We start from the raw sequence: 25921 nt of genomic DNA, 5'->3' as shown, positions 1-25921 counted from the left end.
ATTTCTGGACCTCAGAGGTGGATCAAAAACCCTCCGGCGACGAAGAGAAACGGGGCTGGTGTTAAAATTTATCCGTTCGTAGAGACACGGGCTTTTCTAGTTTTACAGTCAACTCAATACCAGATAACAGTCATTCGTGAAATATGCTCAAACGATATCAGATGGTAACCCTATCGATGGCTTATGTACAATCGACTATATCTCTCCATATTGACACTCGCCCATACTCCCGGCCAATATTAGGATGCTCATTCGCGTAGCGGTGATATGAAATTTCAATTTAGAATCTCTTCGTTATCGCGCTTATTACGTTCCGTTTGTGGTCGTAAACGTATATGTGCGATGCGGTCAGTATGATATCATAGTTCCTTCGCATTTCTCTCTCCCGGGGGGAAATAAATTATCAAATAGTTTTCAATGTCCTTTCCATACGCTACATCTCGATAGTCAACAGGCACTCGGGATCACCCTTAATGGTCTGTCAATAATGATTCTGTAAATTAAATCATCATTGGGTGAACGTTGGCTTCAAATTGCCGTGGAACAATTAGAAAAAAAACTTTGATATTAATCTCACGAAATCTAATTGATTTGTCAACGCCAGGCGGCTATCAGTGTCCAAAATTTAGCGCGAAAAAAAAACCTTTGAAACGTGAATCACGGAAAATGTGCATCGCAATGTGCATCCTCAGTGCGGAACGAATGTTTCCAGGCCTCGTCGAGAGTGGCACATAAATTGACGTAAATACAACAGAATCCCTACTCGCATACACGACAGAGCGGATTCATACCAGCGGACCAGCGATTGCATATGATTGTCGTGCAATTTGGAGATAATAGAGCCGCTTTCATGCTCTTCAGTTTACTTTATTTATCAGCATACACGCAAATCCACTTTAAAATTACTAGCATCGGGGTGGACAGTTTCGTAAATAGAAAAACGGCGAATTAGTGTGGTACTGTTTTTAAATCGATTACTGGTACACTAATAAATTGATTTTTAATAAACTGTGTTTATTCTCAAACAAAAACTTTTAATAAGTAACAACAAAAAAGTAATATGTTAAAAATGCATTCATAATAATAGTCTATCCTCGTCATACTTCAAAATGTATGTTATATTTGGGTGCTAAAACCATTGGTTATTGGGTCTTGGAATTAAACTTAGAGAGTGGGAAAGACCTACCTTTGGATTATCCTCCAAAAACATCGCATTTAGCATGATTTCATCAAAAATTATTTAGAAAAATCATATTTGTAAGTCATTGTAATAAGATTTTGGATCCATGAGACAACTGAATTTTTACTTTTATTTTTAGGCTCAATTCAAGATTTACGACACACAATGAGATGTGATCGTAAGGACTGGAGCTTTATGAAATAAATCGTGTTTGAATATACACTCGAAAATATCTGTTCTAGAAACATGGGGTAGGGGAGATGGGGGGAATTTGGACCACCTAAGCAAATCGCCTGATATTTCCAAACCAATACGGTCTAAATAAATAATGTCACATTGTACACTGAGCTACACTTGTTTTCTCTCAATCAATAATGTTTAATCGTTACATCAAGCTTCAGATTACAAAATATATCATAAAATAAAAGAGATGATTTTTAGACATTGAAATTTGATGCGGGGTGATTTGGACCGTCTGTGGGGTGATTTGGTCCAGTGTGTGTTTCATCAAAAAAAACATACTTATGTTCATGTTAAGTATTTTGGGATAATGTTACAATCAGTAACAATGTTCTGGGATCAATACCAGGTGTCTTGGCCAGATACCATACTGTTGTTCGAGCATTTTCAAACACTTTCGATGCTTGGTCAAAGAAAATCCGTTCTTGATGGCTTGCGTTCCTTTTTAAGCTCCTCCTTCTTCCAACGTAGTCTGCCCATCCTCTTTTTGTAATTCAGCGGCATCTTGAATCAGTTAGACCAAAGAAAAGCCTCAAACCTGCAGGACCAATTCACCCCACAGAAACGTGTCCATGTCACCCCAAACCAAAGCACGTTTCATTTTGTAAAGTTTAATCTCACGTTCGTGTATCATTTTATTTTCTATAAGGTTTACTATTTAAAAATGATAAAGTAACCATGCGATAAACATGTCGAAGCACGTGTCTGAAGAGAAAACTGTATAGAAAAGTTTGTCAATTTTGTTTCGAGACGTCATTTTAATATTTGCATATTTCGTTATTCAAAGTAGTTTCCATCAGTTTCAACGCACTATTAACAGAGCTTATTAAAGAAATAATGTTCAATGCTTAGGTTGAATTCATTTGACATTAGGCATCAAAAAACGTATTTTTTATTTTCTATTCATTCTTGTGAAAATAGGAGAATATGGCGGATTTTCTTGTTGCTTTATTTAACCCTTTACGGTCGTATTAATTGTTGATCGGAATCAATTCCACTTGGAAGAGATCCTCTTATCTTTCTACGCTAATAATACTTTGCTTATACCGAGTACCGTTATGTAATATTCTTGTTCAACCACAATAATCTCAACCTTCTTCCTTGTTCGTCATTGATCCAAGAATTTGCGGAGGATGCGTTCCACTTCATATTTCGGCTAAATTTTACCAGCTAATTGAAAATATACTTTATTTCTAAATTCGACCATTTCTTGATTTGTTTTTTCTTGCCCAAAAAGTTATATGTACCACTTTTCAGTTTCTTACAAATTACATTTATATTGTATTGATTTTTTCCAAAATAAAATCCGTATCAAAATGTCGTTTACACGCCTCAAACAGTTGAGTGTAGAGCAATTCCGCTCCAAATTGATTGGGTTCTAATCAGACTCTTCCCGAAGTTTCTTTCACTGCGGTATGACTGTATTTTCATAAAAGCGTAACGGTTGACCATTTACTTTAAAAAGCTGAGAAACTGGGACTGAGACTGGGAAAAGCAGTTCAAGAAGCGCCATGAATCGGTTGATGACAATCCTCAACCAGGAGCTTCTGTTGTCCCCTTATTCACCGTGAATATACTCCACAATTACAGTTACAACCCGAACATGGCTAAATCTTGCATCGTCATTGTGATGTTTTTAACAGAAAAAATTACCTTGAACTTTATTATCTTGATCAAGCCTCTCAAACTTGCAGTCAAGCTGCTTTCTGAATCTGACGCGATTCATGGTGGATATATCTCATTTCTGGCGTCTAAAAAGAGTTCCAGGGCCTTAAGTTTTACAACAACTCTGTTCATGATCACCCCTTTCTTCTGCAGATAAAATTGGGCTCATCCGTCTATTCAAGTAATGCACACCAGGAATGCACAAAACAGATAAAAACAAAATCCTTGGGCGGTACCTTTCCTGAGTAGAGGAAGCGGGGACATAGTGGTCACCCTAAGGAATAAGACCATTTCCAGCGTCCACATACCTCTTCAATTCCCGTTTCTCGAAGATTATTTTAGTTCAACTCATTGTTGTTCAAGATAGCAAACGGCGTTTACTATAAACATTCCAAATAGTACCCTTTTCATCATTAGAAAAAAGGTGAAAATTCGAACTTTTTTTTTTGCTTGGAGGTAAAGTGGTCACCTAGTGGGGCAAAGTGGTCACTCGCACATATCAAACTAAATGGCATAGATTTATGCGTTTCTTTCGTCCAAATTTGTTTAAATCATATTTGATATAGTAGGTACATGTATGAAATAAGCTTGGTCTATTCACCTAGAGTCTCAAATAAAATTTTCTCATGCATACAAAAACGTAGTAAGAAACAAATAACGCATAATAAGGCTTGGTTTTGTTGGAATGGCATATTTATCCAGGGCCAAAGCCATAAAACGATCCTCTTCGAAAGCAGAATGTGATGCGGTATATCAGCTTTAGTAAACAGAACATTGTAAGTCGTTATTCACATATGACCACTTTGCCCTCAAACATTAATGTAATTTCTATGCGAATGAATCGCTGAGATTAAAAAAAAAATATCTGTTCACCTCTCCTATTATATGTGAACAGTCGTCCAAACTGATGATTTGTCCAATATATCAGATTGCATAAACTAAATTTCACGAGAAATTCCTTAGATACCATAGGCACAGAACTACGGCCTAATGGCAATGTAGAGAGTAATTTCTGTTTTTATTTATATTTTGACACTAGCTGACCCGGCAAACTTCGTCCCGCCCAAAATTTGGTTTTTGTTATCAATACCTTCAAACATTCACGTTTGCTTACTAAGCGCAAGTTCATGAGTCCAATCGCAGAACTGTTCATTGATTGATCTTTTAATTGGCCCCGTTGAATTTACCTTTTACTTAAAAAATTCTAGTACTTCTACTCAGACTCATCATTATAATATCAGATTATTTTCAGACACAATTCTCGTTCAAGATTTTTTTCTCAAATAACATGTTTCTCCGTTACATGGAATAAATGTTTGGTACAGAAAATATGATAGAATAAAGACAGACCCCTCTCCTCTTCTCCCTTCAGAGAGGGGGAATAGTGTCCATTTAACATAGAAACGTTTCGTGCTCCCTAAAATTTTCACATGCCAAATTTGGCTCCATTTGCTTGATTAGTTTTCGAGTGAAGCATACATTTGGATTTCATTTGTCTGGCAGACCAGAACCACAGTAATGCAGAAATTTGTGTTTCATTTGTATGGAGCCCCCCTAAGAGAGAGGGGAGGAGTATCTAACCACCGTAAAAATATTTATTGAAAAAACATAAAAATCACTTAAATAGTCAAAAAGTCAATTAGAAAGCAGTACATATCGTAAAACTTCCAAAAACAAACCATATTCTTTTTGATTTTTCTTTTTCGTAACTGTCAGTTCCAGTAATCATCGTTTTTCTAACGAAAAGCTCAATGTCAGCCCCTAGGGACCGACACGGAGGTCAACGAGTTAAGCATTGCAGAATTAAGTACGCTACACATTAGGGTGCCAATGAATGTATGGGAAAAAATCGACTCTCAAATTTCAAAATGTTACCCTATACAAAATGTTCCCCACCTGGAAAAGACGCCCTATGCCAAATATCAGCTCAATTGGACTTAAGGGAAAGTGGCGCAAAGCGGTCAAAGTTTGAGTTTTTTGATAATCGAAAAATCACCCAAAGGGGGAGTAAAGGAAAACGGGGTTTTCGAAAAAATAATTTTGATGCCAAATGTCTTAAAATTTCATAAAACGTCGAGATCTAGAGTCATCTCGAAAAAAAAGATGGTATGGTTATGAGTACCAATAAAAATAGTTATCTCGATTTTTCATTCGGAACTTGTTGCGAAATGTTGATTTGCAAAATATTAGCTCATTCGAACTTCATTTGCAGACGTTAAAATTTTAGTTTTTTGAAAACAGAAAAATCACCGGAAATTGAGGTTTTCAAAAAAAATTGGTGCCTAATGTCTTAAAATTGCATGACACGTCGAGATTTACAGTTATCTCAAAAAAAAATTGCCAAAAGTCGACTTTTCAGACGGGACAAACGACTAAGCGCCAAAAACAAAAACTTTTTTTTTACAAAATTTTTTTTCGTTCGAGAAATCCCAGAATGTCAATTTTTGACAAGAATTTTTTTTAGATGCCACTAGATCTCGACGTTCCATGCCATGAGACATTTGGCATCAATATGTTTTTCGAAAACCCCGATTTCCTTTTCCAAAAAACTCAAACTTTGACCGCTTTACGCCACTCTCCGTTAAGTCCGATTGAGCTGATATTTGGCATAGGGTGTTTTTTCGAGGTGGTGAACTTTTTTTTTTTTGATAACCTTTTGAAATTAGAGATGACCATTTTGATTGGCACCCTACTACACATACAACGTCCCGTCACCGTGAAGTCAACGTGAAAGGATGAAATGTCAAATATTCTCCCATGGAAATCCTATGGCAGCATTCACATACACCATCACCGTTAACTTTACCGTCGGTAAAACAAATTCAAGAGAATAGTTGACGGGACGGCGACGGTAACGCTGTATGTGTAGCGCATATTAACAGATTGTATATTTCGCGCTGCTGTAACCACCTCACAAATCAAATTAAAGCACCATGGTACTTCATCTCATCTCAAAACCACAATGATGCCGAGGATATGAAGAAACGGGCAACCATCAACAAGGAGTAGAAATAAGACCGCAAAACCACAGCCTCCCCGAACCACCGTCTTCTCAGTCGATCTTCCCGGTGAAATGTGCCAGGTTTCTGCTCTAATTAGTGACTCAATTTGCACCGCAAATTTTTTTTAATTAAATCAAACAATGACATGAATTCCAAAGGAAGACAAATTGAGTAAAGGAAAGAAATGTGTCATCTTCCATGGAGACATCATACCTGTACGAACAGTATCACAGAATTATGATTTTGGATTGATCTATTAACCCATTAATGACCAAGCTGTAGCAATATTTTTTTTAACCTTTTATCAAAGTAATACTGTAGAAAAGTTTACATATTTTTGAATTTCATTAAAGGGTGTGTCACATCAAATTGCATCACGGAAAAAACGCTGTAGAAATTCGCCCAGTAGACCGATCCTTTTGAAAATTTTAGACAGTAAAATAAAAACTATTAAACAACTTTTGGCATTTTCTTTTTATTCATACTTCGAGCCCAAGCCCGTATGCTCGCACCTTCCTCTATACCCCGTCCATAAGGTTCTGTACAACGTCAGGTTATAGTTTATTTTAACAGAAATCCATTTTCTCTTGCAGTCCGCCTCCGATTTGACAACTTTTGGGTTCTTCCGGAGGGCCTGCTTCATAATCGCCCAATATTTCTCTATTGGTCGAAGCTCCGGCACGTTGTGCGGGTTCATTTCCTTTGGCACGAAGGTGACCCCGTTGGCTTTGTACCACTCCAACACGTCCATTGAATAGTGGCACGAAGCGAGATCCGGCCAGAAGATGGTCGGGCCCTCGTGCTGCTTCAATAGTGGTAGTAAGCGCTTCTGTAGGCACTCCTTAAGGTAAACCTGCCCGTTTACCGTGCCGGTCATCACGAAGGGGGCGCTCCGCTTTCCGCAAGAGCAGATCGCTTGCCACACCATGTACTTTTTGGCAAACTTGGATAGTTTCTGCTTGCGAATCTCCTCCGGAACGCTGAATTTGTCCTCTGTGGAGAAGAACAACAGGCCCGGCAGCTGACGAAAGTCCGCTTTGACGTAGGTTTCGTCGTCCGTTACCAGGCAATGCGGCTTCGTCAGCATTTCGGTGTACAGCTTCCGGGCTCGCGTCTTCCCCACCATGTTTTGCCTTTCGTCGCGGTTAGGAGCCTTCTGAACCTTGTATGTACGCACGCCCTCCCGCTGCTTGGTCCGCTGGACGAATGAACTTGACAAATTCAACTTATTGGCGACATCCCGGACCGAACTTCTCGGATTACGTCTAAACTGCTAAACTACGCGCTTGTGATCTTTTTCACTGACGGAGCATCCATTTTTGCCGTTCTTCACCTTCCGGTCGATGGTTAGGTTCTCGAAGTATCGTTTTAGAACTTTGCTGACCGTGGATTGGACGATTCCCATCATCTTACCGATGTCCCGATGTGATAACTCCGGATTCTCGAAATGAGTGCACAGGATTAATTCACGACGCTCTTTTTCGTTCGACGACATTTTTCCAAATTTACGAAACATTAACAGTGAAGTATGGCCAACGTTATCTATACACTCTTATCTGATTATAAGCGAAAGCTGAAGATATAATTCCTAAAAATTAAATTTCTACAGCGTTTTTTCTGTGATGCAATTTGATGTGACACACCCTTTAGGTCTTGTTTTTCGTTAGGTTATCTGAGGTAATGTACCTTCCGCACATAGTTGCTTTAAACCGAGTTTATTGCCCAATAAAGTTATACAAAATTGAATGAAATTGATAGATAGTGGTAGCTAATAGACTAAGGGGCTGTCCACATACCACGTGGACATAAAAAGCACGATTTTAGACACCCCTCCCCCTCCGTGGACAAGCGTGTACATTCCCTATACTCCTCTCCCTGTTTTCCCCTGTTTTTTTAGTGAAAAAAAATCGAAAAAATAGTTGAATTTCGCTCGAATCCAATTTTATGTTTGTTTTCTATTCTATGTTTCTATATTGATAGAAATGTTAGCTTGAATAATAGAAGCGGTTTGTTATTAATTATTTGATTTGTTCGTCAACCCGTCAAATTATTTGTGTCGCTGTTTGGGTTCTCCCAAATTCCATTTTCGTTATCACGTCATGTCAAATCATCTCGGAGAATCTCGACATTTCCGATCATAAACCGATGTAAGCTGGCTGAACTGGTTGAGTTTTCGAAAAATGAGAAACGGACATCAAGGGCTTCGTTATTGGAATTCAACTATCGAAAATCTCCGAGGAAAAACGGAAAATTGAAACAAGACAGTAGAAGTATAAAAAATCACTCATACCAATAGGCGTACCAATAGGCTCGCACTAAGCAAGAAATTCGCCATATTTTATGTTTTTACTACCTGCGAGGTAAAACTGCAACGAAGGCGGCCGAAAATTCGTGTAGTTCATGGACCCGATACTGTAACGATTCGCACAGCACAGCGTTGGTTTGATCGATTCAGTTCTGGTGGTGTAGTGGCTGTCGAAGATACACCCCGTACTGGTAGGTTAATCGTCGTGGAAACCGATAAAATCGTTGGAATCATCCAAGTAGACCAACATGTGAGCACTCGCACGATTGGCCAGGAACTGGGTATAGACCATAAAATCGTTTGGAACCATTTGCAGAAGATTGGATTCCAACAAAAGCTGGATGTATGGGTGCCACACGAGTTGACGCAAAAAAAAATTTTAGACCGAATCAACGCCTGCGATGCACTGCTGAAACGGAACGAACTCGACCCATTTTTGAAGAAGATGGTGACTGGTGATGAAAAGTGGATCACGTACGACAACCTAAAGCTCATCAGGCATATGTAAACGCTGGTGAGTTTCTCACTGTTGAGAAATCACTAAAGTCGGATGCAGTTCTACTTCAGGTGAATAAATTCACCGAAAATATGAATATATTTATTATATAAGTTCGCGCTAGTGTAAACGATTGATACGATTTCTATAAATCTCATCATATTTCTTCACACGAATATATCACTAGTCTAAACTCACCCTTAAACATAATTTCGTTATAATCCCTTCAATTCAATTCTGGTTTCATTAAATTATCCAGTCTTCTTTAGAAAATCTTAGAACATTTTGAGTGTAGTGAGTATGATTCTGGATTTTCATTCTGGAAAAGCTTATTCAATCGATTTGCAACTCGCTTCATATGATAAGAAGTTAGATACAGCTTTGTACCAGGAGAATTTTGGTAGAGATCCTTGTGTATTTATTATGGATATTTTTATCTGATAAAATGAAAAGTACAAAAATCTGAAAAAATCGGGATCATTTGATAAAAATCACGCAAATTTGAGTGTTCGTCAGGATATCAGGGAACATGGCAAAAAGTCAGGGAAATCGTGAAAAATCAGGAAGTTTGGCATATCTGGTTGTAACACGAAAGCATACTCTCATTTCACAAACATTGTTCATTTAACCCATTTTGTGCCAGGCGACAAAACAAAAAACAAAACCTTATAAAATTTAAAAATACAGTCTATCGCAAAATTAAGTATACACCTCATACGGCTTTGTTATTTTTGAGTTTTTCGGGATTAAAAGTAAATAATTAAATGCGACTCATATTCATCTAGAGGCGAATGAACTGAAAAGTTTAAACCCTCTTAAAGCCAAAAAGAAGAAGAAGAAGACTCATATTCATCGTAAAATTGATCCATTTTACTCTCATGTAGTGATAAGAAAAACATTAAAATTGTCATGTCTCTACTTCATATTTCATATACAAACAAAAAACCTCTAATTAAGACGTGGCAAAATTGAGTGTACAAAAAGAAAATCAGTTCAGAAATGTTAACAGATAACAAAAATCAATCCCCTAGTATCTGTTATGGTCCCCTTTGGGCGTCCAGCACTTTCTGCAAGCGCCGTGTCGAGATTTCTGAACACTGTAGACGGAAGTGCCTTCCAGATTTCCGTAATCGTCGTTTTGAGTTCTGCTTTGTTCCCTGGATTTTTATTCTTCAGATGGTTCTTTATTTACTCAATAGTGTTGTCCGGTGATTGCGGAGGTGTTTTGAGTTGATTGGGACATTATAGAACAGGTATTCCCGCACGATGAGGTCAGTTTGCTTCGGGTCATTATTCTGTTGGAAGTCGTAATCACGAGGGAGACCCAATTTCAGAACGGAAAACCGCAGGTTACGTTTCAGGAAGATCAATTAAGCCATTTTGTCCATCGCCGAATCGATAAACACCATGGTTCCAGATACAGAAGTACCATAAATCATCTGGCAGCCGTTTTTTAATGTGGGAACCAAATGCTGAACCTGGAACACCGATACTGATTTTCTCCACACCATCTGTCTTTCATCCAATTCAAAGAGATTGGTTTTCGGCTCATTCGTATAAAAGACCTTGTTCCAGAACTTCTTAGGTCTGTTTACACATGCATTAGCAAACTGTAGTCGTGTTCTTTCAGATGATATAATTTTCACGACCAATGCGACCTCTCCGATTGTTGCTGTATGCTGCTCTGCGGACAGTATCTGCGCTGACAGGTCTTCCAATGATGCCGGCCACTTCGGTAATCAATTTAGGAATGTTTGTTATAGGGTTCTTTCGCAATGTTCGCATAATTACTCGTTCATCATCAGAAGGTAGGATACGTTTGTGTCTTCTACTCGGGAGATTTTCTATGGTTCCTTCGTATTTCCACTTGTTTATGATTTTATTTGTTGTAAAGTGAGTTCTTCCGGCTATATCTGCTATTTCGGGCAATGTATTTCCCCGACAATTCATATTTATTATCATTGTACGTGTAACAATATCTATTTCTTTCCTTTAACTTGCCATTCTGATGAAAAAAAATGCAAACATCAATAAAAAAAACAAAAACCAACACTGCCCAAGCAATGGTTAGGTGTTGACACCAATCACTGATGAAAAAAAGTACGCTAATTCGCAAAGGAACTTACAAGATTAATTTGTTCGGAGAAATTTAAGGTGTACACTCAATTTGGCGATGCCTAGAATAGAGATTGTTTTAATTTTTTAGGAATAAACAATTAACAGAAAACTTTTCTCGGAATTTCATTGCACGTACAGCTAGTGTGAGTAATGTGTGAGTAATAAATATGCATCAAAAGAATCAATGCATTCAAAATATTTCATATAAATGGAAAGTATCGTGTATTACTTTGACGAAAGATCACACTTTGTGATGTAGGAAAAAAAAACATTGGATAGAGCTTCCTACAGGAAAATGTAGGTTTTGGTCGATGTTTTTGTTTGGCGATTTATCGATATTTTTGTCATTTCCCGGAAAACGGAAGAACGAAGAAAAATAAATCTTGAAGATCTCAACAGGAATAACACAGATTCATCGAAATAAGGATAATGATCCTTGATTTTTTTTTACTGCGCAAAGAAATTTGGGACAACACCTTAAGAAATCCTCGGATTCAATATCCAATCTAACAAAAATAAACATTTTCATTCATGAGTTACTTCGACTTATAGCATTGTACTGATGTCCTTCAATTCAAACAAAAGATGTAATTGAGCATCGAATCCCTCTAAATACTGAAGAAATATATATATTTTTGTAGCTGTTTTCTTTCACAAAAACACAATAAATGTAGAAGCCCAATCAAATTAGCTCAGCATTTATTCACATATCTTGGAAGTAAATTTTTATCTAAAATAAAAACATACAGTATTTCAACTCAACTGAAATAAATAACTGTGTTGCAAAATGGAAAGAAAAAAAAGCAAAACGCAAACACATGCTCTAAAGTAATATCCTCGATTCTCAATAATGTTGAGTTTTCTTATGCACCGATAAGTTACTGGCGTGAAGGAACGATTTGGTGCACATGTTACACTTGTAGGGACGCACTTTTTGGGCCGCATGTATCCTCATGTGAACCTTCAAGTTCCCACTTGTCGCAAACGCACTTGTACAAAATCTGCACTGATACGGGCGCTCTCCCGTGTGGACCCGATAGTGGATGGTCAAGTAAGACGGATGACTAAAGGTTTTGTTGCATATCTTGCACGTGCTGGACAGTTCACTGCCTCCTCCTGCATCGCTGGAACCACTGATCAGGGGGAATGAATGTGTTTCCATGTGAGAGCGAAGTCGAGTATCGGTGTTGAAGCTTTTGTGACACTGATGGCACTTGAATGGTCGGTCTTGGGAGTGAACAACGTTCATGTGAGTTTTCATATTGCTGGAAGTGGAAAACGCTCTGCCACAAATGTAACACGGATAAGGACGCTCTCCCGTGTGACTTCGTCGGTGAATTATTAAATTTCCATACAGTTTAAACGTCGCATCACACAAATCACACTTAAAACGACCATCGGGCAAGGTACTTATCATTTTATGCTGGTCCATGTGAATTTTTAGAGTGCGAGAGCACGGAAACGTAAGATGACAGAAGTTACACTTGCTTGGAGAGTTGGAATGTAGTGACTCGTGATATTTCAGTTCCTGGGTGTCATTGAAGCTTCTGTTACAAATATGGCAAGTCAGCTGTGTTATCCCGCCTATGTTGGGAATAAATGGTTGAAGTGTATCATTCTTCAGTCGGGAAGGGCAAAACCCCATGTGCTGGTTGAGATCAAATGGAGACGAGAATTCTTCTCCACAGCCATTGCATCTAGCAGAGCTGGAAGAAACAACTTCTTCGGGTGTAGTTTTCTGTTCATCATTGAAACCAATATCTATTTTAAGTAAATCTTCCGGTTTAACTTCGCTTCCAAACGTATGATCAAAGTTAATTGCGTCCATAGATATATCCTTGCCCTCCAGCGCTTTCAGCAGTGTTTCATCCAAATTCTCAAGACTAATTTGGTCATTTTCGAGTCCAATATGTTGATTTTCCTTAACATCTGGTGTTTGTACTTGCTCCGGCAGTTTACGCTTACGATAAAGTATATTATTCTTCCTGCATTGTACTCTAAACTGGAAGAACTCATCTAGTTTTGTAATACACTCTTTACAAATTTGCGAGGTCAGATCATCATCATCGACTGGTAGCTGGAATCAAAAGCAAAAGTAGGTCATAACACTCAATACTTTCATGGTTTTACAAAATAAAAATCCAATATATTCATTACCTGTAGCGAGGTACATTTGAGGACTTTTATTGCCAACTGGGACTCACAATCCACATCGTCCTCGTCGTCGTTATCAGGGAATATTCGGCTCATATCCGAGCGCAGCCCGAAGCACAACCTGCATCGCGCCTCCATTTTGTACGAGAAATTCAATTAATTATAATTTATTATTATTATATTCGACGCCAACTGGAATGACAGAGAACGCAGAAGCAAAAATGAGCATAAACCAAAGCTGTAAAGTTATTAAACAGCGTAGACTGTCTCGTTCCATTGTTCGGAAATCATGAAAAAAGCAATTAATCATTTAACGATTTCATTTATCTTCGACACAGAACCACTGAAAGCCGATAATATAGTACCACTAAATATCACGAAAACGGCCAACACACACAGCATAAACTTAAGCCGAACTTCTGACCCGTTGCATCTCACACCTATTGATTTCCACATTAATGATAGTTCATTTAATCAAATTGTAAATTATTCGACCGGGGATCTCCAACACAGCGAACTGTTCTATTGCTATTCTCAAGGCGCTGCTTGTATACACACAACACAACTATTCAAAATCGCTTGGTGGATGACAGTGAAAACCACAGCGGCCAAAGTATGATGAAACTTCGTACCATCACGTCAAATTATTTGGACGGGATGCCAGGACGTTCCAAATGGTTCACATCAAACTGGAGAAGGCCAAAATTCAGACTGAGGAAATTGTCTCAGAGGAAAATTTTGCTCGAAGTGCCTAACTTATCCAATGGAACAAATTGTAGTTATCAGTAATACATATATATATATTATATATATATATATATATATATATATATATATATATATATATATATATATATATATATATATATATATATATATATATATATATATATATATATATATATATATATATATATATATAGCATGAACGATCTTTAGTCGTCTGATTTTTTGTTAATATCATGAGTAACGTATAATGTTGCTCAAATTTTCGATCCAATAACATACGCATGAGATTGAACGATGCAAATGAAACAAAAGCCGTTTGAACAATAAAATGCTGTTTTTACATTTCCAGATTTTTGAAAAAAAGGAAAATAGAGAGATGCATTCAGATTGTATTCATACAAATTCTACGTAAATCGGTTCAGCAGCACTTGAGATATCGTGTACAGCAGTTTGAAAAAACTAGTTTAGAAATAACTAAACTGGGATTCGGATCGGGATGGGATTTTTATAAAAGTCCTTTCTATGGACTTTTCTTGAATGCCTATACTTCAGAAATACAACCTTTTTTTAAAGTTTTTTTTCGAATTTCTAGACTGGAATACTGCCTCCAATTCCTATGTGAGACCTATTTCCATTTGTGTTAATAGATCATACAATGTGCTCTCGTGGCCAAGTGGTTAGCGTCACGGATTATCATGTGAGGGGATCGGGTACGATTCCCGTTCTGGCCGGGAGATTTTTCACCACGCCACGCGTATTCTGGAATTTGTCACTTGAAGGCATATTGAAGGCACGTTAATTGGCATAAGAAATCTCAAATGAGTATTAATAAACGACACAAGTTTATATATACGTTAAAACGACAAAAGTTTCTCTGATAACGTTAATGTCATTCGAGAAGAATTAATCGTACAATGATACCTTAGACAACTTATACTTATTGGATAGAAAAATGGATATCAAATTTTATACGGAGAAATCAGAAATGTTCTTTGTTTCTAGGCATCAAGAGCCGGCCATCTTGCTATACGTATTCATCGCGCACATTAGGCCATATGAATAAATCTAAATTCAGCTTTACTTTACTTGAATCGAGCAGTCGAGCAGTGAGATTGAGTTTTTACTACGTTTGGTATGAACAAAAGTAACAACTAAGTACAGGGTGGGCCATTTAAAGTGGAAGGATTTGTTTTTGCAATAGCAAAGTAAAGAAGTGGAATTTAAAATTTTTTTTTTGAAATTCATTTATTTTGGTCCAAGGAGATTTGTTCTAACTACTTTTTGATTATGATATCTCGTAAATGACCGCCTCTGGCCTTGACCGCAAAATGTGCCCTTTTTTCGGCATTTTCCATCACTTTGCCTAATGTTTCGGCCGATATGGCAGCAATTTCTTGTCGGATATTGTCTTTCAGCGCAGCCAGGGTCCTTGGTTTACCAGTGTATACCTTGGATTTTAAATATCCCCATAAAAAAAGTCAGGAGGCGTCAAATCAGGTGATCTCGGTGGCCAGTCATAATCGCCGTTTTTCGATATTAATCTTCCGGGGAACATTTCGCGCAATAATTTGGTCGTGGCAGCCGCTGTATGGCATGTAGCGCCGTCCTGTTGGAACCAGTAATTGTCCAATTCATTTTCACGAACAAATGGCAATAAAAAATCGGTTATCATTGTCCGATAACGCTCCCCATTCACGATTACCGTTGCTCCATTTTCGTTTTCAAAGAAGTACGGGCCGATGACTTTATCGGCATAAATGCCACACCACACAGTAACTTTTTGGTCGTAAAGAGGTTGCGTTTCGATGAATTGAGGGTTTTCAGTAGCATAAAACCGACAATTTTGTTTATTCACTCCTCCATTCAAGTTGAACTGCGCCTCATCAGACATTATGATTTTTTGCCAAAAGCCACGTTCATTTTTGGCCATTTCGATGGTCCATTTCGCCAAATCAAGTCGACGTGGTAAGTCAGATGGGTTAAGTTGTTGAGCCATTTGAATTTTATACGGAAACATTTTCAAATCAACACGAATTATGCGTCGGAGAGTGGTTCGAGCGATGCCTAACTCTTGCGAACGATGGCGACCTGATGTCGATGGAGTCTCTGCAACACTGGCTCGAACGGCATCAATATTCTCGTCGAAACGTCTTGGTCGTTGTCTGGACAGATGACTGGCATTACCAACACTACCAGACGATATAAATTTGGCATATAATCGACGTATAGTGTTGTCTCCAGGCGATGTTAATGTTTTAACTATTTTTATTTTTCCACGCACGTTTAGTTAACACAATTGAGAAGTTATTTTGAATGTACAGCTGAACAATTTCAGCGCGTTGTTTAGGTGTGTATTGTTCCATGGTTAAAATTGTACTGAAATGACGCTTCCAACGTGGTATGACATTTGTTAATCTGACATCTCTGTCAAAAGTTATGGGGTTGCCAGATGCTTCCACTTTAAATGGCCCACCCTGTATTTACTTTTCTAAAATAGAAGTTTACCTGATTTCGCATAAATAAAACAGCATTTATCAAGTATTTACTTCGTAACTATCAAGTGTGCTCATGAGCATACTTTGGATCTGGAAATACCTTAATTCGTTTTGATATCATATCCGATTTATGTTCAATGCAGCTTGAAGAGCTTGAAGTTAAACAAGTTAACATGTACCATGACGCGTCAAACTTTCTGGTATCACTAGTTTGTGGCATCGATCCTGAATTTGCGAATAATCGAATCACTAAGCTTACAAACTACGCAGAGTTTACGAGAGGGAGATGACAATTTTTAAGCAATTATAGGTTTAGTCGCCGGGTGTTCGGGTTCGATTCCCGTTCTGGTCGGGGGATTTTTTCGTCAAAGAAATTTCCTCCGACTTGCACTGTGATCACGCGTATTCTAGAGCTTGCCACTCAGAATGCATTCAAGGCGTGTTATTTGGCATAGAAATCTCAACTAAGTACTAATAAAAATGACGCAAGTAATACTACGTTGAGACGGCGAAGTTCCTCTAGGAACGTTAGTGCCATTGAAGAAGGTTTAGTCGTGAGAATGTATTTTTTCAACATGAACCTTTCTACTCAACTATGGTGAACACAGAGGTCGAGCGTTGCAAAACATGCTTAAGAATGAAATGTACCTCGATGTCAAAAATAATCATAGTTGCACTCCCTGAAAATTTGAAATTTAAATTGAAAATTTGAAATTCGAACATGCGTTTAAATGAAATTAGTAAAGTTAACTTTTATTCATACGGGTTCAAGTGAACACTAGGAAAGTGTACTTTACTTGGAAACGGGCAGAATAAGTTTACGACCGAACAAATCTATGGAATAAAGGAATCCTCGAGAAGTTGAGGAGATGAATAAAGTTCCTTTTAAGGAAGCTGTCGGATATCTGTCTTTCGTAACCCAGTTCGGCATTTCTTTTGCGATAAATACTTTTAGTCAGATTCAGTCCACTGTCAACCGTTATTACAGATCGACGTGCATTTTATTTGTACTCTATACTTATTCTATTCATTAAATTTTTTGAATGTTCAACTAATATTATTTTATGTTTGTATTATTATGTATGTATTTGTATCTAGGACCAAAAAACGTATACATTCACTTTCTAATGGTAAATTGTATGTAATATATAACAACGTATATCACAACTATGCATGCGTAAAAATCCATGGAACAGGATTTTATACACCTAGTATTGCTATTTATCCTACAGCCTCAGTTCAATAGAGAATTATGGACACTGAAAACGTTTCACGTGCATAGTGTGTGTAAGCGTGTCTTTCATTCACAACGCACTATCGGTTATCCGGAGAGATTTTGTTCTCTTCATGCTTTTGGCTGCTCGTTTGGCTGGAGCAAGACAAGAATAAAAATCACAAATCACATCTTTATACCCTCGCCCGGTGCAATAATGTTGAACCTTGAGTTTCAAATGTTTCCCTTAGAGTAAAGCAAGTGCTGTACTAATCATCGTTAACAACGTGATATGTACTCTGTTAGGGCAAAGGTAGAGGTTGTCCTCTGAACTATATCTGAAAGAAATAGTAGCATTTTTTATTTTATTTTCAAATCAGACCTTACCCCGATAACCGCTCCGAATAACTCGGGCTTTCGCATGTCAATATAGGTATGAATACATAAAAATACAAACTTTTGAATTGAGACCAAATGCTCTGAATCTAATACAAAGAGAGATGATCTGATCTATTAGATTGTTCGGTCAGTAATACAGGTGTTTCTTTAGTATTTTGCAACAGCTAATTTCACGCTTAGCAGTATTGGACCTCATACTGCATTTTTTGTAGAAGAATCTGGAGAATATAAGGGAAAACACGTTGTTCACGTTTTAATATGTAAGATACTTGCCAATACCGGCATACATTTTGTGATGTGACAACACGCTCTGCACAAAAAGCAGAATTCACAAGCGTTGTCACATCGCAATCAAACATAAACAAATATGATTTTTACCATATTTAAGGAACCTATGTACTAATTGTTATGTTAATTATTTTCTTGAATTCTCGCTTTCCTCTAAGATTTCTGTCCCCTTTCCGAAAGACCAACCAATAACTATTCACATTAAAAATATTTTTTTTTGTGCATAACCTCATGGAATAGGTCTATTCTTTATTAGAATAGTAGAGATAATGGACAACAATTTTCAAAAAAAATCACGATCCTAGCAAGCGTTTGATCGAAAAGAGCATATTGTCAAGTCAAGCATCCTGATTCTCGGATATTATTTTTACAATGCCTCAGTACACGAAAGTCGTTGGATTGCCTCCTTTGAAGTACAATTGGGGTAAAGCGTATCTCATCCGACCAGTGGACAATATCATCTCTCATCCGGACGCTCTGCTGAAGCGGCCTTTCAGACCATCTTTTGAATACGTAAGATTGTGGTTATCAAAAACGACCACACATATGGATTATTTCGATGTTTTGTGTGCATTTTCAGGATGGTGATCCCAATATAGCTTGTTTGCTTCGATATGATTACTTCCGGATTTGGAAACAAGAGCACTGCGCGTATCAAGCCTGTAAATGTAAGCCTAGAAAACAACCGATCAAGAAATTCTCGCCTTACAGGAAAAAGCCAATTAAAGCTACATATTGTGGTGGAAAATGTGCAAATGATTCGAAGGATAAATGCCGTTTTATAATGAAAAAATTCCAAGGCATTCCTGCCAAAGTCGATAATCATGGGGTTGATGCGAGCATGAAATGTCAAGAAAAACCAAATTGTTGCGCGCTATCAATTCCAGTTGGATGCTAGAAAAATTGTTTCTGATCGAGCAAAACTAGTTGAAATCAAATTTGTTCAATGTTTTCGTAAATCTAATAAATGCATATTGTTGTTATTATTCCAATTTTCTGTAACAGTCAAAAACTCCACACTCGTAAAAAAGGACATGCGCGATCCTCGTGTAATCGTTGATATGATTGTAAAAAACACCGATGTCCTTGCAATGCTGTCAGTTTGTGGCACACTGTCATCACAAATAGAAAAATTTAACAACCGTAAATAACCAGTTCTCTGAACTAACTGCTGTGAAGATATTACTAGAATAATTACTTAACTTCCATAAATTTATATTTCTCTGTAAGAGTCAATCTTAAGTCGTGAATCAACTAACGACCAATGGCCAAAATACGAAATGTGTTCAAGTAATTCACAAAACTGAGAAGTTCTTCCTACAATATATTCTATCGAACTTTTCACAGAAAACATCTCATCCCAAACTTGGAGAGTAAATGTCGGCTGTGTCTGTCGGACAAGGAGATCGTCCAATCAATCTTTCGATGTGAGACCAAAGAAACTACGGATACGCTTGTGGAGAAAATATTCGAGTGCACTGCAATTATGGTGAAACACATTATGCAAATGAGTCTCTTTCAATGTGTACACTTTTGGATTATTTTTTTTATCTGCAGCTCTCCAAGGATTTCGATTTTCCCTCCCCCATCTGTGAGGATTGTGCTTTAAAGTTAGACGAATTCCTGCTCTTCCGAGCGAAATGTTTGAGAAGCAACGAAATTTATAGATTCAACAAATTGCATAAGCCTAGGCTTTTAAACGGAGGGGCGAAACCAGATGCCACTGGGGATGGGAGGGACGGAAAGAAAGATCCCGAGCCACCTGATCACAAGGACGACCCCAAAGAGGACCAAGGGGATAGGGATGTTATAGCAACGAGCAGCAGTAGCGATGGTGCTAATGTAACTGTAATCAACTATGAACTGCCCAGTACAGATAGTGTTCAACAACAACAAGTGATAGACGAAACCAAAATAACCGAATGTAATGGGAAATCCGAAGACATTGTTGAGACTGATGGAAGAAAATCAACCGATCTTTGGTTGATCGACAGCACCGAAGGTGTCAAATATGTCGTCTTTCGGAACTCTTAATATAAAATGTTTCTACTTCCAGCGACAACAATGAGTGAACCTTTGCGAACTGTGGAATGTTCTGAGCATGAAAGAAGCCTAAAAGATGTGATCGAAGGAATCGTCTTTCCTATTGGAACGGTTAAGGAATTGGATCATTTGGAGCATTGCATACGGACGTGCCCTTTAGCTAGAGAAAAATTTGTAACCTTACGATCGTGTTTTTATGAGTACCTAATAAATTACTTATTTCCATCCGGTTATTCCAGATAACACTACTTAGATCGCTAAAAACGCACGATACCTCACTGAGCGATACATATCAGCGCCTGTTCACGGATGTGCTCATGATACACTACAACTACGATGGAATTTCGCCCAAATACAACAAGCGACCGCTGAAAAGTCTTTCAATTTTTACTGAATGCATGCTAGGTAAGTAATTCCACTAACCTATGGTCTGGAAAATTGGAAAATTTAACATGCTTCCGTTGTATAGCTGCTTGGAACGATCACATGGACGCTAACTCCGTGCGGGAAGCAATAATAGAGGCTGTGAAAAAATCTCATAATCGTTACAATCAATGCAACCATCGTAAGGTAAATTCTCGTTTGCATCTCATGACAAGTAAAATTAATCTAGTGTTTTCTAGCGCTCTAGGCAAGTATACCTTTGAGAAACACAATTCCATACCGTTTGAGATGCTCAACTAATCGAACGCAAACTTTCAGCTATGAGTGGTTATAGCTGACGATCATACCACACTAGATAAGTCAATATACTAGATTACTAAACTGAAATACAAAACAAAAATTGCTTAAAGCAATCATTAGTGATCAAGATGTGTAGATAAATTTTAATGAATGAAAACAACAATTTGAGAAAAAAAAACTATACCCAACCAATAGAAAGATAAATTGCCAAAAACATGAAAAATAATAAACGAAAAATGTAGGTTCATTTTGAGCATTTTTCGAGAAATAAACGATAAAAGAGGAACAAAAATGTAATCGAAATGATAGCTAAATGAGAATTAGTGAAAATTTAAATATAGTTCCGCAAATGATCCTACTGTTTATGTAAGGTTTTAGCGAAGTAATAGTAATATAAGCACATTCGGATACGCACGAGTCGAAACCGCAGACTAGTTTGTTAGTCGGGATAGAAGCAATATAACTAATGAAAAAATGTTAAGGATTGCTCTGAATTTTATCTTGTTTCAATAAGTTGTAAGTTATTATTTATAAACCACCAAACGAACAGTATCCTTCAGATTCAACTAAATACACATCGAATGTTTTTAACTCGATATACATATATTTAGAACAGGTCTAGAAGCTAGATCTGATAGAATCACGGAAAGATTGAATAAACTATTTGAAATTGTTTAGATGAATACTACGGATTCAATAAAGTTTGATGATACTTAGCGCAATTGTTCCACTTGGCATTTGTGACTAACTGAAGACATACAAAGGGTAATCTAAATGAGGATGACATTGGGCCTGATCACGAACGTCACTTCACGATGAAAAGGAAGTGAATTGTATACAACGTTATGACGGCTGTCACCGAGTGTGTAGAATCCGGAAGAGTTCATCCGTTGTGACAACTTTGATGAACTCGGTGTTATTATAAATACCACGATACTGTCATGTCACGGGGAAAAACAAGTATATTTGTCACTTGTGTTTTAGATGGTGAAAGCTAGTCACGCGGAATGGAGTAAGTTTAATTTCGGATTTATTTAGCTTTTTTGCTAACATTTTGAATCTTGTCTTGCTTTTAGAGAAAGAAAAAATAAACAAACAGCAATTTACCCGCTTTGTGGCATTTTTAGAACGAAATCCTGACGTATCCAGAGAACGTAAATTTGTTTATTTGGATTCGATAAATGCGCTATGGGATATAATTGAAGACTAACTACGGGTAGCTCCCGTAGACCGATGGAAACATGGCGAAAGGTCTAATTTCGATTGCATTAAATAAATAGAATTTTCTGTTTCTATTTTAAGGATTAGACTAACAGAGAGTTGCAACCCCATTAAATGGCAATGGAGGCCACTGGCCCAAAACGATAATTATGATTGATTATGTATAGAATTGATTTGTTGACATTTTGAATATAAAATAATAACTGTAATGTTTTTCCAACATTGCAGAGCTGGTTTTTGTAATTCATACATCCGCAATTGGTGGACAAGACCTGAATCAGGACGATAGTTACATCGAATAAGACCATTGAACTTTTGTTATTACGTAATACATGTTTTCAACGCTATTGTTTTGAAAACATACTTTGAATGAAAGAATATTTAAGTTTCAAATAAGAAAAAAAGAATCTATATTTGCAAAGCTTTTAAATTACTAATTTGTAAATTATTTTCTAGTTCTTTTTCCATAATTTTGATATCCGTCTAAAGAAAATCTGAATCATTTTCTGTTTTTGGCAAATTCCTTGAAACTCATCAGATGTTCCATATGAAAATTATGCTTCTGACCGACGCTACTGACCAATTTCTGCTCAAATAATTATATCAAACCTCATGGCCCGTATATCAAATTACACGAGAATGGGAAGGATAAGAGGATTAAGCTTCAGAATCCCATATGGAAGTAGCTCAGATTATACTGATCACGAGATGGACAAATTCGCATTTATTCTGAGATATAGAAGATATTATTATTCATCAAAATTGTAGAAACGGTTCTTAAAAAATGATTCTAACGTTGACCTATACTAAGTTCTTCCCACTCTTCAAACGAGTAAGACAGAGCTTAGTACAAGAGTACGCGAGATATCGATTATTAAACTTATGATAATCATGCTTTATCTCTAGAGTAATTTATAGAAAGGAGAAATAAAACTACACTCCCATATGTTCAACAACTACATTATTCAAGAGCAACCAAGTATTCCTCCTCATCTTTGAACCAGCGTTTGATTCAGCAAACTAACGCACCAAGCAAATGATTCATGGAATGAGTCCGAATAGTTGGCATTGAAATACCGAATCTTCGAGGTATAATCGCAAACTTGTCATTCTAAAACATACGTTCGATTGAATGGAATATTATCTTATACACTTATAAATTTTACCTAAATAACGTTCAAACGTCCGAAATTATGCAACTGGCATAACATTCAAACGCCCGAAACTATGCAGCTGACATGTCTCTTATAAACGGGAATGAACTTTTTCACTTCACGGAGTTTACTTTTACACGTGACAATGATGATAGACACAAAAAGATTAAGTAAAGTGTAAGCGTTTGTGACAGTGATGTTCGTGATCAGGTCCATTGTGAATCAATTTTGAAGTGCTGTGACTTCGACAAATATTATCGACTATGAATTTTCCACGCACTACTGGAGATTTAATACAATTTTCTGGCATTTATGATACAATTTGTTTTAGAGCCATTACTTAAACTCCGTTCCAGGGAAATGGTCGTGAATTGATTGATATTGGACTAATTTCGAGATGTTCTCTACAAGATTGGTTATTTGACAGCACTTAAAATTTGACTGAAAATAGACCTCTTCCTTTTTGTCGAGATGAAACTTTAGATAGAAAAACCGAAATTCAATAACTACAATCCATCGCAAAATTGAGTTTACAAATGCTACTTGGCGATACTTTCCATTTATTTGGTATGAAATATTTTGAATACATCGATTCTTTTGATGCATATCAAATACTCACACATTTAACTAGCTGTACGTGTAATAAAATTCCGCGAAAAGTTCTCTGTTAATTGTTTATTCCTATAAAATGAAAACAATCTCTATTCTAGGCATCGCAAAATTGAGTGTACACCTTAAATTTCTCCGAACAAATTAGTCTTGTGAGTTGCTTTGCGAATTAGCGTACTTTTTTTCATCAGTGGTTGGTGTCAACACTTAACCATTGCTTGGGCAGTGTTGGTTTTTGTTTTTTATAGATGGTTGATTTTTTTTATTAAAATGGCGAGTTAGAGAAATGAGTATGAACTGTCGTGGAAATACATTGCAGGAAATAGCAGCTATGCTCGGAAGAACCCACTATACAGCAAAGAAAATCATAAACAAATGGAAATACGAAGGAACTATGGAAACTCTCCCGAGTAGAAGACACAAACGTATCCTGTCTTCTGATGATGAACGAATAATTGTGCGAACATTTCGGCATATGTTAAAAGAACTAAGGAGTTCTGGAACAAGGTCCTTTTAAACATGGCTATTGGCGAAAGATGGTTCACGGTTTATCAAGGAAGACCGCTAGGAGCATTCTTTTAAAGACGACTAAGAAACTGCGTAGCTGAATTTTGATGAGATTAAAATTAACTACATATCTGGTATGGTTAACGAACAGAACATTAGTGAAAATTTAAAATGAAAATGTTAAATGAACGAGGTTGTTATGCGTTACTAAGAGGTATGGATGCGTTGCTTAATCACTGATTCACAAACCGATTGTTATGATTACAACACTCCTTCCTAAAGGCTGATTTAGACGATGCCAGTCAGCGCTCTAGTTGAGGTATCCAGTGAACAGATAACAGACACTCTGTCCAAGTCACTTGTACCAGTATCGAACAAGTAATTGGCCTCTAACTTGAACAGAGTGTCTGTTCTCTATTCACTGGATACTTCAACTAGAGCGCTGACTGGCATCGTCTAAATCAGCCTTAAGTAACGAATCCAACTGGCTTCTTACTGTCTTCTAACATCTGTTTCGTCAGGGTCATCTGCTGGTTGTTGCTTCGTGTTCAAATATTCTAACTCGAGTACTCCTTGCTCTATAACATCTTGGATGAAGTGGTATATTAAGTCCAGATGCTTGGTTCGAGGATTGTACCCTTTGTTCCGAGCAATACAGATAAAGAATTGATTGTCGCATCGGATAGTGGTCTCTTGCACACCGGGAATCTGTGACTGGAAGTAGTGCTACCCCACATAATACAGGAAGCTCCGCTTCGCACGAGGACAGTGCAACGATCGGTTACCATTTTACACCGACGCAGCTCCTCCCATGTAGGTGTAGACTTCCTGGTACCCGGCTCTCTTCCCCCAATCGACATCGGTGAATTGACTGACTTGGTTTACCGCAAAACTTACATCAAGCCGCGTTTTTTGCATTCGACCAGCCCACTGCCTCCTTGTAAGAAACTTCCTTCATTTCCCAGATCTTGTCCGGTGTTGTCGGGGACATTGATTTGTTCAAATTGACCCCTGGATACAGAATAAGAGTTCTCAAGAATAAGAGGCCTCAAGCGAACTATCATTTTCCACTGTATTCTCGACCCCGTCAGACTAACACCAAAGAGACTAAATAGCAATATATACACTGGAAAAAGATGTATTGGTCACTAGAAGGAGTTCTGAATGATGAGCAGTTGTTAGGTTCCAAAGAAATTAAAAGTAAGGGAGGGGTTCACGTGCCCACATGTTATACACAAGCAGAACTGATTTTCGAAGACTATAAGTCATTCTGCAAGCAGAATTTCGTCGTTCAATTTTCCATTTGCTTTGTCACACCGGTGATTCACGTCACTAAATCGAGCACACGTTTGTTGAACGTAACAGAACGAAAGAATTTACGCCATGTACAAGATCAATCTTTCATCCTTCTAGCAGATT

General features: G+C 37.4%; 3 protein-coding genes across 6 annotated transcripts; 2 read left to right on the top strand and 1 right to left on the bottom strand.

Moving 5' to 3' along the window:
* Nucleotides 1–11675: 11675 nt before the first annotated feature.
* On the bottom strand, nucleotides 11676–13726 carry LOC129776470 (zinc finger protein 391-like). 3 transcript variants are annotated; one of them, XM_055782133.1, is made up of 3 exons: nucleotides 13601–13726; nucleotides 13164–13352; nucleotides 11676–13083 (listed from the first exon to the last, which is right to left on the bottom strand). In XM_055782133.1, the coding sequence occupies exons 2-3, from the start codon at nucleotides 13296–13298 to the stop codon at nucleotides 11851–11853; spliced, it is 1368 nt and encodes a 455-aa protein (XP_055638108.1). In that variant the 5' UTR covers nucleotides 13299–13352; nucleotides 13601–13726; the 3' UTR covers nucleotides 11676–11850. The 3 variants fall into 3 exon arrangements, with proteins under 3 accessions (XP_055638108.1, XP_055638105.1, XP_055638107.1); XM_055782130.1 differs by having other exon boundaries at nucleotides 13526–13722; XM_055782132.1 differs by having other exon boundaries at nucleotides 13556–13720.
* A 4873-nt stretch (nucleotides 13727–18599) lies between these two features.
* LOC129779437 (uncharacterized) lies at nucleotides 18600–19270 on the top strand. The gene is made up of 2 exons (XM_055786916.1): nucleotides 18600–18797; nucleotides 18865–19270. Exons 1-2 carry the CDS (start codon nucleotides 18657–18659, stop codon nucleotides 19180–19182), a joined length of 459 nt encoding a protein of 152 aa, XP_055642891.1. The 5' UTR covers nucleotides 18600–18656; the 3' UTR covers nucleotides 19183–19270.
* A 122-nt stretch (nucleotides 19271–19392) lies between these two features.
* Nucleotides 19393–23362, top strand: LOC129779436 (uncharacterized). Of its 2 annotated transcripts, XM_055786915.1 has the most exons (9): nucleotides 19393–19574; nucleotides 19632–19773; nucleotides 19842–20286; nucleotides 20341–20501; nucleotides 20567–20732; nucleotides 20797–20897; nucleotides 20951–22023; nucleotides 22088–22393; nucleotides 22461–23362. In XM_055786915.1, exons 1-7 carry the CDS (start codon nucleotides 19549–19551, stop codon nucleotides 20972–20974), a joined length of 1065 nt encoding a protein of 354 aa, XP_055642890.1. In that variant the 5' UTR covers nucleotides 19393–19548; the 3' UTR covers nucleotides 20975–22023; nucleotides 22088–22393; nucleotides 22461–23362. The 2 variants fall into 2 exon arrangements, with proteins under 2 accessions (XP_055642890.1, XP_055642889.1); XM_055786914.1 differs by lacking the exon at nucleotides 22461–23362 and having other exon boundaries at nucleotides 22088–22452.
* Nucleotides 23363–25921: the final 2559 nt, after the last annotated feature.

The sequence above is a fragment of the Toxorhynchites rutilus genome, chromosome 3 (genome assembly GCF_029784135.1).
Source record: "Toxorhynchites rutilus septentrionalis strain SRP chromosome 3, ASM2978413v1, whole genome shotgun sequence".
Taxonomy (NCBI): domain Eukaryota; kingdom Metazoa; phylum Arthropoda; class Insecta; order Diptera; family Culicidae; genus Toxorhynchites; species Toxorhynchites rutilus.
This window is presented reverse-complemented; position numbering and strand designations above follow the sequence as displayed.